Source organism: Sebastes fasciatus, chromosome 6 (genome assembly GCF_043250625.1).
Source record: "Sebastes fasciatus isolate fSebFas1 chromosome 6, fSebFas1.pri, whole genome shotgun sequence".
NCBI classification, from domain to species: domain Eukaryota; kingdom Metazoa; phylum Chordata; class Actinopteri; order Perciformes; family Sebastidae; genus Sebastes; species Sebastes fasciatus.
The window spans coordinates 14,595,794-14,609,947 of record NC_133800.1 but is presented as its reverse complement, the minus strand read 5'-3'; the positions used below and the strand labels follow the sequence as shown (position 1 = coordinate 14,609,947).

Here is a 14,154-nt window from a genome sequence, read left to right as displayed (position 1 = left end):
TGTCTCAAAATCTAATTCATTCTTATAATTAATCTTACAATGAACAGGTGAGATTAACTTCACAAGTCACTGTAAATGAGTGAATGGTTACCAGTGTTTTCAGCTTGTGACCCCTTAAACAAATCTGTATCTACTTGCAATCCGTTATGGCCTTATTGTGGACATTAGTTGTGAGCAGTTAATCCAATGAGTGACCCTCAGGTTGGCGAACCACTGCTATAAGTAGCTCTATAAAGCAGTGTTTCCCAAACTGTTTTTCTGGGTTCAAAATAGGCCTTATCTATAAATCGTGAGAAGAGTGAATTTGTGCGTAAATGAATGTTCCTGACCATTTTTACGGCTGTTTCTGTATCACCTTATTTATCTTGAATAGGTAAACCAGACATTTTGAAGAGAGATATACGTTTGATTAATCACAATTTTGATTTATGCACGTGTTATTGAGAACATATACAGATGTTAAATACTTTATAAATGAGACCAAATAAATGCATTCAGACGGAGTTAACAGGTTCTGGTTTAGTAATGAGAGGAAAAAACAAACAAACAAACAGAATGAATGCTAGCCTTTCATATTAGATTCAATGTTAGAAGTTATCAGAACAATACGAACATTGAAATACAAATCTATTTAGGGACCTTAATAAAATGTCATGCGACCCACCGGTGGGTTCCGACCCAGTCTTTGGGAATGACTGCTGTAAGGTTAGAAAAGTAGCTAAATTAAGCAAGTATATCAGTAAGCTTTCCGGATAATTAATCAAAATAAATAAGCTGTTTTCTCTATATAGAAACGGAATCAGCTGGCGACAACTTATCCTGTAAAGAACAGGAAAGGCCTCATCCTCATCATGCTATTAAGCTATAGCACTGAGAGATTAAAGGCTACAGTGCCATCTATTCAAATTATCTGGGCGAACCAGCTAAATACATTCATTCACATTAGCTATGGTAATTGGCTAACAACAGGTGACAAGTAGAGCAGGAAATAAGACGCTCCCCAGTCCTTCATTCATTCGAGCCAATTACAGCACAGCTCGTTAATATTCTCCACCAATCAGGCCAATTATAGGGGGACTTAATTGTATTCTCCAAGACGGTGATTGGTTGATTAATGGAGGCCCCGCTGTTTTGATTCAATAGTAGCCGGTTAGAGTGCTGCTGACCATCTGGACGCACTGGGCCATATATGAACCTTGTTAACTGAAGGGATAATTAAAGAGGGATGGGAGGAAGGAGGGAGAGAGGAAGACATTTATGTTATCCGTCTCTCTTCCCTGTTGTGTCTCAGTATTCTACACTTTTTTTTACATTAACACACTTGAAATTAAAAACCATGTATCACCACCCTGTCAGTGGCCTCGCTCTGCATCTCTGTTGTTGTTCCTGTGTTTATCTTATCCGGAGACTATTTTCAGCACTGCATGCCGCCTAATAATGAGACGCCTTGTTTGCTGATATTAAGCCATAATGAGGGAAAAAGGGTACATTTCACTCCCCACACTGTTTACATATGTTAAGAAGTAACCCCTTGTGTACTGTAGCTCCTACGAGAACTTGTATTATGCATCTCATAAATGTGTTGCTTTAGTTTGAACATTGAACAAATGGTCCATTAACATAGCTGACTGCTGTCCAGCAGCTCTCTCCACCACACAACAGATGGTCTATAATTCAGCGCTGTGATATTCTTTGGATCAAATTCAATCCTCACACGCTATACCATCCATGCATGTGCATTCACACACACACACAATGACAAAGATATCCACCCACTCAATCTCTCTCTCACACACAAACACACACACTTTTCATACTTCACGGTTTAAATGAGTACAGTTGTGTCCACTAGCCAATGACGGATCTCTGTGAGACGCTGCCAAGTTGTTTCACAGTGACCACAGAATGTCATGAGTTGTCTCCGCCGAGACATATGGGCCATGTCTTTTGGTGCTGGCATGCTCTGACCAAACACAGCTTTTCACCGCAATGAATGGCATGCTCAGTGGACTCTGGGGCTGTTTACACTATGTGTTAAAAATAGGTATACGTCTAACATTAAAAAATTATTATAATTAGTCAAATTGTACAACAAATAGAATATGTAACAGCATTTTCTATCCTAAAGTCGTCTTCCTTGGTGAAATTAGTTTATGAGTACTAATATTGTGACGTCTCATGCATCACATGGTGTATATTAATGAGTGAATGAGTCTCCACACGTTATATCACATTATTTGTGAAGCAGATGATTATATTATTGTCACTCTTTCCTGGACTCAGACCTGGACAAAACTGAATTTAAAAGATGTCGAACCCAATACAACAACAATATGAGGAATGATGATTAATATTGATTGTTCTCAATTCTTTTAAAGGAGCAGTGTGTAGGATTTAGTGATATCTAGTGGTGAGGTTGCAGATTGCAACCAATTTCGATCAAATCCGTGTGCAAAGTGTGTAGGAGAAAAACGGTGGCCGGCGTGAAAACTCGAATCGCCCTCTGTCGAGCTGTTGTTAGAGTAGCGTAGTTCATTTGGAGAATAGTAGAGTCAAGGTGTAGAATGTGTGTGTTCGTATGAGGTGAGTGGTGAAGCAAGAGAGAGAGAGTGGCGGTGGCGAATGTGTGTGAGCGAACAAAGTAAGCAAGACAGTTAGTTTAGCTTTGAGAATATCAAGTGAATGTACAGTGGAAGTTTCAGTTTGTGCAGAAATAAATGCTGCAGCTCCTCAAGACCAACAGAGGTTTTCTGTATATTGTTTCTTGGCGGCTGAGTGGAGTGACAGGGGTTAACTCCGAGCGAGTAACGTTAGAGTCCGGCAGGAAAAGTTAGGTTTGTCCGTTCTGGGCTACTGTAGAAACATGGCGGCCAGCTCGGTGAAGGGAGGACAGTGGAAGATATGAAGATATAAACGGCTCATTCTAAGGTTATACACTAAAGAAAACATATTAATATTATTTTCTGTTTCTGCCAATAGATCCCCCCAATTGTTACACACTGTTCCTTTAAACTTAAAACAGAGATGAACAACAATTCTGAAGCGGTCACGACCATTTTTAAGTTGAACAATAAAAGCTAGTTTTGTCCAGGTCTGCCCCGTCTACCTCTTGTTCTTGGGCAGATGCAGCTCACTGACGCTACGGCGCTTCTTCTTCTTCTTCCTCAAGTGTAGCGGCGGAGCCTGAGTGATTGGAGTGATGAGCAGGGCGTCCAATAAGCGCTGAGACGCGGCCTTCTCAGGAGGCCAAGGACTGCTCTGATAGGTTGTTCTGACAAGGTGACGACACATTGAGGAAGAGAGGGTGAAAGGGAAGTCATGATGGAACCAAAAACGGGAGAAAGAAAAAAGGGGGTAACACTTTCTATGATGCCCAGGTCTATAATGAATTATAAACATACTTACAATGCATTCTAATCTGCTTATCGCACTGTATAATTATAGTTATAAGCACTGATAAATATTCATAATGCTTTATAAGTAAGGGATAATGTACAGCGAGCTGGTTATTTTTGTGAAATAAACCCTGACGAGGCGATGCAAGACCCCTCCGCAAACCTCCGCTTCACGTTGGGTTCCGCATCGCCCTGTTGGGGTATACTGTATTTCACAACAATAACCCGGTCGCTGTACATTATCCCGCTTATTACATGGCTACTTACTTAAAAAAATAAATAAATCATAAATCAATAATTTGATATAAAAACGGTCCGCTAGAGTCCAACATCAGAACTATGTCCCTAGCAACGGTCTGTAACGGTCTCGTATCTATAAAGAAATAACAGACCATACAACGACGTGGTTGACCAATCAGAATCTAGTATTTAACAAAGCCGTGTAATAATGACTTATAAGGTCAAATATCATACTTCATAATTCACTCCACTTAGAGTTACGTATAATCCCATTATAATGCATTACAATTATGGGAAATATAATATACTATAATCCTTATAAAAGAATGTCAGCCAGTGACCAGCGATTATGAACTATTGTGATACTTGACCTTATAAAACAATATGAAATGCTTTATTATGTGATGATTATTGTTATACAGCATTATGAATATTTTTGTGCTTATAACTATAATTTTACAGTGCTCTAAGCAGATTATAATGCATTATAAGTATGTTTAAAATGCATTATAGACATGGGCTTTATATAAAGTGTTACCCAAAAAGATTTTAGAAGTTAAAAGCCTAAAGATAGAGATCCCTGGCAGGGAATCCACAGAGGGATACTTTTTGTGCACACGCACACACACACACACACACACACACACACACACACACACACACAAACACTTGCACACTCAATGTTTACCTCGCCTGCACTGGACTACGGTGTTCAGGGTGTGTGTTTGGTGTGGACTGTTTGGGGGCACTGGGGGTGAGAGGAGGAGGGCAAGGCGCTGCTCTGGGCAGGAAGTCCAGAGGACTTGACAGGAGCTCTCTCCTGTTTACAAATACACAACCAAAGTGATATGAAATGCCTCCACAGAAAATACTGAAAAAAATGACAACATTGTTTCAGTAAGCGTGGCAGCTTCCTCTAACTAATTTGCAGTTCCTGCAACATTTAAGTAAAACTCCTTATAACACCGTACCTGAGTGGCTTGGTAGAAAATACATGATGACGTGCTGATATATGAGATAGAGGAGTATTGACTTGGACTGGGAAGCTGAGGGGACAAACATCACAGATTGGACAGATAGTTGAAGCAATTTTAATGGCCTGTCACTGAAAAGTTTACTTCATGTGCATCAATTATTGCTGTGCAGCACCTGTGTTGAGGAGAAAGGTCAAACTTCAGAGACTTTCTAGCTTGTCTATATAATTTGTGGTCATCACCATCATGATCAGTCAAACGGCCTCTGGACTCCAACTTTTTTGAGTCTGTGCTGTCCTCTAGTGGTGTGACAGGGGAACTGCTAGACCAAGGTGACAAAAGTAAAGAAAATGATTATAATCAAAGCCTTTCTTGCATTAGTAACGTGCATTTTACAGTAAAACTGTGTACTTTCATGAAACATCCCAAGCTCAATGTACCTTCCAGCTGTGGGCAGACGAAAGCTTGGTGGCTTTGTATTATCTGAAGCAGCTGGTCTATCGACAGGGACCGGATCAGAAGAAGCCTCTGGTGCTTGGTTTAATGATGAGTCGCTACCATGTGACAAGTATAGTCCTTGAGCAGGTATTACACTAGAAACAGGTAAACAGGATGCTGGAGTGTGGGTACAAACAGGACTCGGGCCAAGAAAATGTGGGATGTTGGCTGGCATAAACACTGCATCAAGAGAAGCGTCATTTGGCCTTAGGGCATGACCTGATGGTATTTGGCTTGGGGTTGAACCGGTGTAAGTTAAAGGTACCAACATTGGAGCTAATGGATAGTTAATGTTAGACAAATGGGTCGGGTGTATTTGACAAAACATGTCAACAGAACTTGAATACGTCACTGGCATGGCAACTAGGTGAACATTGTTCTCTTGATGTTGAGTTTTTAAGAGGCTGCCAGGTTCGGAAATGAGGACATAGTTGGGGATTGTAGCGTCCTCCTCTGGTCGTTGCTCAGATGTGGTTGCATCATTCAGTCCACTGAAGGCTGAGAGTGAAACACCTACTTGGTCAGAGGATTGATGCGTTGGACATCTGTCTCTGGCAGATAACAGATAGCAGAGCATAATGGAACTTAGTCTTTGGTGCATTTCAGATATATTATGTAGACTGAAGTTTGTTATAGAGGAGGTGTGAAAAAGATCAGTAAATGCACTTATGGGAAATCTGTGTTATAGCTTGCAAAATCCCAGTGTATTAAACTTCAGTTTGTAACGCATGTTACAAGCGAGTTATTGAACACTTGATTAAGTTTTGAACACCACAGACTAAACGTGGTTAGTTAGTTTCTGTGATTAAGTTAAAAGCCTTTACGTGACTGTTGTTTTATTTAAAAGTGACTACTGTGTTGCAGGACTATTTAAAGGTGCTAAATACAGAATTGGGAGCATTTGTTTTGCCTCTCAACGGCTCTCAACATGGAGACGGCAAGCCAGGTGGCTTGCAGCTAACGGTGCTAACGGTGCTAACAGCGATAACAGTGAAAGCGACGGTGAAATTGCTAACAGACATAACAGAGTTTACCTGGTGGGGAACCGGAGGGTGAGTGCTACGCTTCTGCGATGATGCCGTCGATTACGATGGCGTTATCAGCTGTAACGGCCGTATGAGAGCAGTGCAGAACAGCAGCCATGAGCTCGCCAATGGGGCAAGCTCACATGAACTAAAAGCATTTGCGGCCGGCCCGGAGCATGGAGAAGCTCGGATTACATACAGAGGGAGAGTGACTTCATTCTCTGCTCAGGGAGACATTACTCCTCTATAGCTTTACATAGCAAATAGTTGTTTGATGCTATATTAATGCTCTGGATATCTAATTTAGCACCTTTAACGTGACAGGTGATGAAGAAGTGAAAAAAAGTGTCACAAGTTTAGATGATGATTTATACCTGACCTCCCCACTGTTTGTCTCAGAAGAGGAAAGAGTGAAGGAACTAAAGAAGTAGGGGAGGACAGAAGGAAGGAAAGGGACACCAGAGACAGAGAGAAAAGGAAACAAGAAAAAAACTTAATCATTTTATTAGCTACCATATAGAATAATAGTTTTTTTTTCAAACTCAAAACACAGAAGATACATTTCAGCCACTAGAAGTCCAGCTGTTTTTAAAATGCAACACCATTACAATAATAAACTACTATTAAATCTGCAGTAAGTAAACATAGGTTTGAAATAAATGTAAAGGCACTGGAGAAATATTTTACATAGCAAGGGCCTCAAAATAAAATACCTTTGCATTACAGGGATTCATAGCATTTATACAGTCACTTTGCACACCATCAAAGCTGAACAACCTGCTCACTGAAAAAGAGCCTTCCTGACTTGCATATACCTTATACCATACACGTCTTACAGCACCGATCTGGACGGTCCGGTTACATCCCAGCAGCATAGCATATATGCTATCGGTATATATTCTGTACATACACGCACGACAAGTTGAAATCTCTTCCCATTTTTCAGATGCCACCATATTTCAATATAGAAGAGTTTCAATGCTAGCAGATACTACAGATGTAAACAAGCCATTAAAGCTTTTAAATAAGTGTCTTCCATAACTATATGTTAGTTATACAACAGTCTAAATAACATGAAGGAATATACATAACTGTCTAATGCACTCTCACTCAGATCAAGGCCAGATTTGCTATTTTCAATGATCTCAGAAATAGACTTCTTCCTCAAAACAACACACTTTCCCCTTGTGCCACTGTTCATCTACATTACAGTGGTACAAAAGACAATGAGGAAACAACAGTGTAGTGATGTCGTGCATTTGTAAAAAGTGTCTTTCTCATTAGCTGTTTGCAGACTTCCAGAAGAGGCTGCAGGGTTTGTTTTGTTTACACATTTGAATCTATGTGATTTCTGTGCAGTATCATGTTGTTCTATGTTTAAAGGGGACATATCATGCGGATTTTTAGGTTCATACTTGTATTTAAATTTTCTACGAGAACATGTTTACATGCTTTAACGTTCAAAAAACAATTATTTTTTTCTCATACTGTCTGTCTCAATATACCTCTATTCACCCTCTGTCTGAAACACTCAGTTTTAGCGCCTGTCTCTTTAAGCCTCCCTCCCGAAAATGCCCAGTCTACTCTGATTTGCTTGTGAGAAAAACATTCACTACCTCTGTAGTACCTTTGTTACAAAGGTAGTTCTCAAGCTGTGGTTGGAGATACTCAGATGTGGGCGATATATTCTAATAAGCCTGCATGTGACATAGAAAGGGGAGCCAAATCTGACTCTGGCTCGTTGAATCACATGTTTTCTGATCTAGGCCACTGGTTTCCAACTTTGGGGTCCTGACCCCCACTAAGGGTCGCCAAAGCTTCACGAGGGGTTGCGAGGCCTTCTTAATTTTAAGGGCTGTAAGATAACTTTTTGAAAAATATATCTCAGCATTTCACTCATTTCTGTGAAGAAAACTAAATGAAAATGTTAATGTTCTGTGCTGTTATTGTTATGCATTGAATATAATTATGAAATATCTATAAAATATATCACTTAGTCAGGGGTCATTAGTTTACTCAATAATAGAAAAGGGTCGCCTGAGGAAAAATGTTGGGTTGTGGGTTTGTAGGCACTCCAGATACCCAAATGTATGTGACCAAGTACTGAAAAAGGGAGTTTTTCATGATATGTTTCCTTTAAGAATGAACATAGACTGAATGATTCATAAATATGTGCCTGTACAACTCTCAGCAGGCCACCTCAGCTGCTTGCCTTTTCTCACTACTGTGGGAACTGGTCCAGCACATCGATATGTAGTGTAAAGTCAGGAATATACTGTATGCGCTGTAGTGAAGACTATATGTAGTGTAGTGAAGTCTAGAGATAGGCAAAGATGCAGATTGACAGCTGCATATTTGAATTTGTTCAGACTATTTGATTAGATCCCTCTTAATAAAAACTCTGGATTACTTGTTCCATATTTATTACTGTGGAAAATCATGCCACACAAAACCACACAAAGACTCAGCTGGTGACACATTTTTTGGCTCAATACTTCACCCTAACCATCTAAATTAATGTTTTAGTGTTTATTAGTATGCAGATACCACCTTTTTCATGAAATCACTACAGAGTACACAGAAAGGAGCATACAAATGCTTTAACCAAACAGAAATTCATGTATAGTGACGTGAACACGCTAATAAAAGTGAGTATTTACGCAGCAGTACACTTTTAGCGTTGGAGTCAGTGGAGTGGCCGAGCACGTAAGCAACACTTCATTAAAAGGTCTGAATGAGGCCAGCGCAGTGCAGCCACATAAAGTAACGGTGAAGGACAAGCCCACACACACACACACACACACACACACACCCACACACTCCAACAGTTCCTTTGCAAGCGCTCACTCTTTCTTTGCTTTATTTCCACCAGTCCACAAGCTTTTATCCCTTTAAACAGTCAAATTCATTAACAGCCATGTAGCTACAGAGGTCAAACTGATATAGTGCACACATACACAGGTAGACAATCCCACTCCCACTCACACACACTCAAACAACCACAGTCTACTGGACATTGAGGGTGCGAGCAGACACTCCGTGGTGCCAGTCTCTCAGCTCGTTGTACTTAGGACCAATCACCATCCGAGTGGTGGCCTTGTTCGCTCTGCCATCACAGGAGGAGAGAGAAGAGAAGAACACACACCAAACGAGAGAGAAGATAAGGATTTAGGAATAGTAAGAGAAGTTGCCCTGCCGTCTGCAATGAGACACACTGTAAGCCATGCCACAAGGAAAGCCTGGTGATACGGTAAGGGCTGTTGCCACAAACAAGAAGCTGATGATACACAGGGAACGTTTTGATGGGGTGGAATAGAAAATGACAGAAATCGATGCAGAGAGAGAGGATGAAAGTAAAACATTAACATTAACACTGAGTCATGAGGTCTTAATGCAGCCCATGGATCATGGCCAGTATGGACTGAAATGATGAATTAATTCAACCATGAAGCACCAACAACTGATCACAAACACACGGTGATCACGTGTATCGCCACAAACCAACAAGAGCAATGGACAGCCAACGGATCACAAGAACACCAACAGTCCAGTCATGATTGTCAACAACACAATCACAGGAGCATGCAGCACCGCAAGGCTGTCACATCCACAACCAAATGCACAAACAACCGGCGAGAAGCACACAAACCATCACATGATGCTGCACTTTGATTGGTAAGAACAGGTGGAAACAATTTCAGCTGTCGACATGACAGTTTTTAAAATGTTCAGCGAGAGGGGGAATGTAATTAAAACTGCTTTCTGAACTATTGGAGCAACTAAAAATGGACAAACTGTACAGTGCACAGAGGTCTGGCTTTTGACTTAATGGCTCAAATGTGATCCTTTCTCTGCCGTCTAGACAGGAAGAGGCCACACAGCATTAATACAATTGGTAGAACTGTGCCACAGAGATCTGAATGTTGCTCCATGTATGTAAATGTGGCCTTTATGTGTTAGAGGCACGCGATTGAGTGGGTTAAAATAACAGCACGAAATGTATTGTTACTCTACACAATGCACTCATTTATACAAACAAAAAAAGCTGATGATAGGCAGTCCGGGGCTCTTAAAACCACAGTCAGCAGTTTCATTGCACTTACTTTGTCTTCTTGGCTGCGTCATCTTCCTCATCTTGAGCTACAAGAGAAAGAATAGAAAGTACATTAAAGAAACATTGTGGTCTTTACCTTTTATTTAAAGGGACTATTTGTAACTTTGTACGCGCATAAATGTAGCGGGTCGTCACACATGCGCGCTCGCATATGCGCGTTCGCGTGTGGCCGCTGCCTCTCCAACTCTGCCTGCCTGCCTTCGCTCAGAGAGCGCGCGCGTTCTCAGCTCGCTCCACCTCTAGACGTGAACGCGCGCTCACTCCTCACTGCAGAAGAGTTAGTTTAGCTCTGAGAATATCTAGTGAATGCACAGTGGACGTTTGTGCAGAAAAAAAATGCTGCAGCTCCTCCAGACCAACAGAGGTTTCCCGTGTCTTGTGAAGTGACGGAGCTCCTTAGCTAGTAACGTTACCCTCTCGTTACCGACCGGGTGCTGGTGTCTCCTCTGCTCCCTCCGACTGCGGGAGGAGAGAGCAGGGAGACACGCTGCAGAGCGCCGCTGCTTCAGCCTGCACTTAGGCAGGAAAAGCCAACACTAGGATCAGATCTAAATCATGTTCATGGAGAGACCTTCGTCTGGTCAGCTAACATTACTGCCAAGCAGCTGAAATATAGAGTGATATTGTGGTTTTAGCTGACGTGTGTCACCTCACTGTTTTGAGCGATGCTCGTTCAGGTATATTGAGAGCGAGCAAGCGCGAGCCCGACGCTGACTTTCGTTGATTTCACGGCCACAGGTGTCGCTGTTAAGAAGCATTTCTGAAAGTTACAAATAGTCCCTTTAATAATCAATTTAATAATGTTACGTTACACAGCAAGCATTGTAGTTTTGCCCTATGTATGGAGGTTGCCCTGTGCTCAGATGTGTTTAATTCAGGTGCACTAACAACAGACAGTGTAATGACTATGAAGACATGGTCACTGTGTGAACTTCAGTGAATAACGTACCACGCTCGGTACCGGTGATCTGAGCCAGAATCCTGAAAGATCTGGACTGGGTGGTGCCGGTGCGAGGGCGCCAGTCCTCCGTGTCCTCCGTTATGCGCTTCCTGCTGGCATCAGCGTGAGTGGGCACATGGTAGAAATGGATGTCTGTGTCCACGACGTGTCTCCTGGGAACTCTGGAAGAACAGAGTAGAGCAGGACGGATGACATCAGTAGACATACTTTTAATTGTACATCCTCCCTCTCGTATAACTGATCAAAGTTTTAGAGATGGAGACTGATGTCATTTCCTTGGAGGTATTATAGCATATTAAAGTGAACTTTTAATATCGCAGAATCCAATAAAACATTTTATACTCCTGGACCTCCTATTGTAAAGTAAGTAGCTCAGTGTGTGTTGACAAACCGTGTTTAGTCTTTTTAGGAGGTTAATTTCAACCATGGGTTTAAACTGATATACTGTACAAGTATTTGCATTATTTAACGCATAATAATTCAGTTAGAGGATTGGTATTAAACTGTTTCAACTGCAGGTTACATGAGGTGGCAATGTGTGTGTGCGTATTAGACAGTAAAAGGGGGGGGGGGAACCACACCGCACTTTGTTAAATGCATTTGGTGTCTAGTTGTGAACCAATCTGATACCTTGGTGGCGGAGGTTTTCTTGAAAAGTATTGACAGAGAAAAGCAGGACAGAAGAAAACAGAAATAGAGTGAATAAAGGCAGGGAAAAATAAAACAGCAACATTCATAACAGACATAAAGAGACAATCTGAAAAGACTTACTTCAAAATACTTTGAGGTCCACTGAAGAGGAAGTAAAGTAGAAGAAGAGGAAGATATACAAGTATGAAAAATGAATTAAATTATAAAAAAAAATTATAATCAAAGGAAATATTAACAGGCAGGCAGTAGAATAAAGACAGAGGAGAGTAAAAAAAAAAGCATATGGACCACAACTACCAATGCATGCAAAACATAGAGCCAAAGCATCCATGGCATCAGTTCTCTTTTCAACCACATGGTGGTGCTGCTGGGTTTCTATAAAAGTATAGTCATTCATAATTTGGACAGTAAACATATAAGCAAGAATATAATTCAAATGGTGATGAAAAACATGAGTGCGCAGCATTATTATGAGTCAACACGTGTAGTTTGTGTGTGTGAATCCACAATCTCCCTTGGCGACAGCTGTGCTGACAGGCCAGTTACTAATTGGCTATTAATAAATCAACTCTTAGGACAAATACGCACACATACACACACACAGAGAGGCCCTGCTGTCAATAAATCACCTATAAATACACCCACCCACCATCACACTCACCTAGCACATTGATTTACGAGAGTCTCTCAACACATTCTTGTCACAGCAGCAGCTACGTGGGTGTGGGAATGTTGACGGCTCTATGTGAGCCTGGTCACACACTTACAGTTATACTGGAAGTGTCTGACAATATAGTCTGTGTGAGTGTGTGTGCCGCTCTGTCAAAATCAATATTTGTGACTTACAGTAAAAATATACTGCAGCCTCAGCCTCATATTATATATCACACACAACACTTTTAATTAGCTGAATGCATGCGTGCTGCGTTGCTATTATTCAAATATGAAAATCAGCTAAGTGAATTATAAAAAATTACTATCATGAATCATTCTCTGCAGCAATGCATGCAGCTGCCATGATAAAGGTACAGATACAGAGAGGTGGAGTAAAAAGGAAAGCAGGCAGTCAAACACTCATAACCTGACATGCTTCAGAGACTAACTTTGGGACTTGAGGATGTGCCGCAGTCTGCAAAGCAGGAAAATAAGAGTTGAAAGGAAGAGAGAAAGACAGAGAACATTGACAATATCTTGCCATCTTACAGTAAAAACATTGAAAGTATGTCCTTCAAAATCCCCTCTGAAACGAACCACACAGCTCATTTACAGCATGCAAACAGGCAAGCACAATGCAAGGACGGACATACAGTACATGCTGTCTCACATTGTCACCTCAGCAATAGATTAAATAAATGAATGGATTAACTGATACTGGAAGAAACTAACTGTATGAACATGAACCTGTATGTTGACCTCTACTGTGGATGACTGAATTAACTAAGGATGCAACTAACGATGCGTGTTTCCCAAAGCCCAAGATGACGTTCTCAAATGTCTTATTTTTAAACACCTAAAATATATTCAGTTTACTGTCATAGAAGAATAAAGAAACCAGAAAATATTCACATTTAAGATGGAATCAGAAAATGTTGACGTTGTTTTCTTTAAAAATTATTCAAAATAGTTGCAGATTAATTTAATAGTTGAAAATGTATTGATTAATCGTTGCAGCTCTAAAATTAACTGTCGTAGTTATTGAACCATCCATCACTGGGAATATGAGCAAAGAGGATTTTAAAGAGGTGAAACGAACATTGAGATTGACATGTTTACGTGGCGAAAGCAAGTCAAAGCCATAAAAATACTAAAGACTGATCCAGATCTTGCTTTAATGACGTATCCCATGCTATTAAATGACATCTTGGGGAAAGATATGTACCCAACTGAAAGGCAGCTTGTTTGTTTGTGTCTGTGGATGTGTGTGTGTGTGTGTGTGTGTGTGTGCACGGCTGCATGGTGTAAGATTATATTGTGCAGATCGCTGGTGTCTGCTGAGTGTCACAGAAAGAGAAACCACTTGTCCTTTTGTCAGAGTGTTGCCCCGCAGAAAAGAGCTCAGAGAGAGTGAAAACATGAAAATGAATTTAGACATTATGAGTCAGAAAAGGAGTATATTCAGTCCATTTGGTATCTTGAGTGCAATGAATAAATAACATCCACGTATCACTAAAAGAATGAATGAACAAGAGAATGAAAAATATGGCCTGACGAAGGTGTTGTTAGTCTGTGAAGAGACAGTGTTTGTGTGTAAATCTACATGGATTCAAGGCTGAAACCTTTATTGACTGACTGATTT

General features: G+C 40.8%; 1 protein-coding gene across 5 annotated transcripts in view; it reads right to left on the bottom strand.

The window, feature by feature from the left end:
• pdlim5a (PDZ and LIM domain 5a) overlaps positions 1-14,154 on the bottom strand; it is a 74,405-nt gene that overhangs the window by 15,512 nt on the left and 44,739 nt on the right. The window contains exons 5-15 of one of the 5 annotated variants that reach the window (XM_074637820.1): positions 12,962-12,987; positions 11,979-11,999; positions 11,838-11,855; positions 11,196-11,368; positions 10,236-10,272; positions 6,507-6,551; positions 5,050-5,658; positions 4,785-4,931; positions 4,607-4,681; positions 4,324-4,455; positions 3,107-3,271 (exon numbers count right to left, since the gene is read on the bottom strand). In XM_074637820.1, the coding sequence (XP_074493921.1) occupies positions 3,107-3,271; positions 4,324-4,455; positions 4,607-4,681; positions 4,785-4,931; positions 5,050-5,658; positions 6,507-6,551; positions 10,236-10,272; positions 11,196-11,368; positions 11,838-11,855; positions 11,979-11,999; positions 12,962-12,987 (1,448 nt within the window). The remainder of the gene's footprint in view (positions 1-3,106; positions 3,272-4,323; positions 4,456-4,606; positions 4,682-4,784; positions 4,932-5,049; positions 5,659-6,506; positions 6,552-10,235; positions 10,273-11,195; positions 11,369-11,837; positions 11,856-11,978; positions 12,000-12,961; positions 12,988-14,154) is intronic. The other 4 variants (XM_074637821.1, XM_074637817.1, XM_074637818.1 and 1 more) reach the window with 4 other exon arrangements.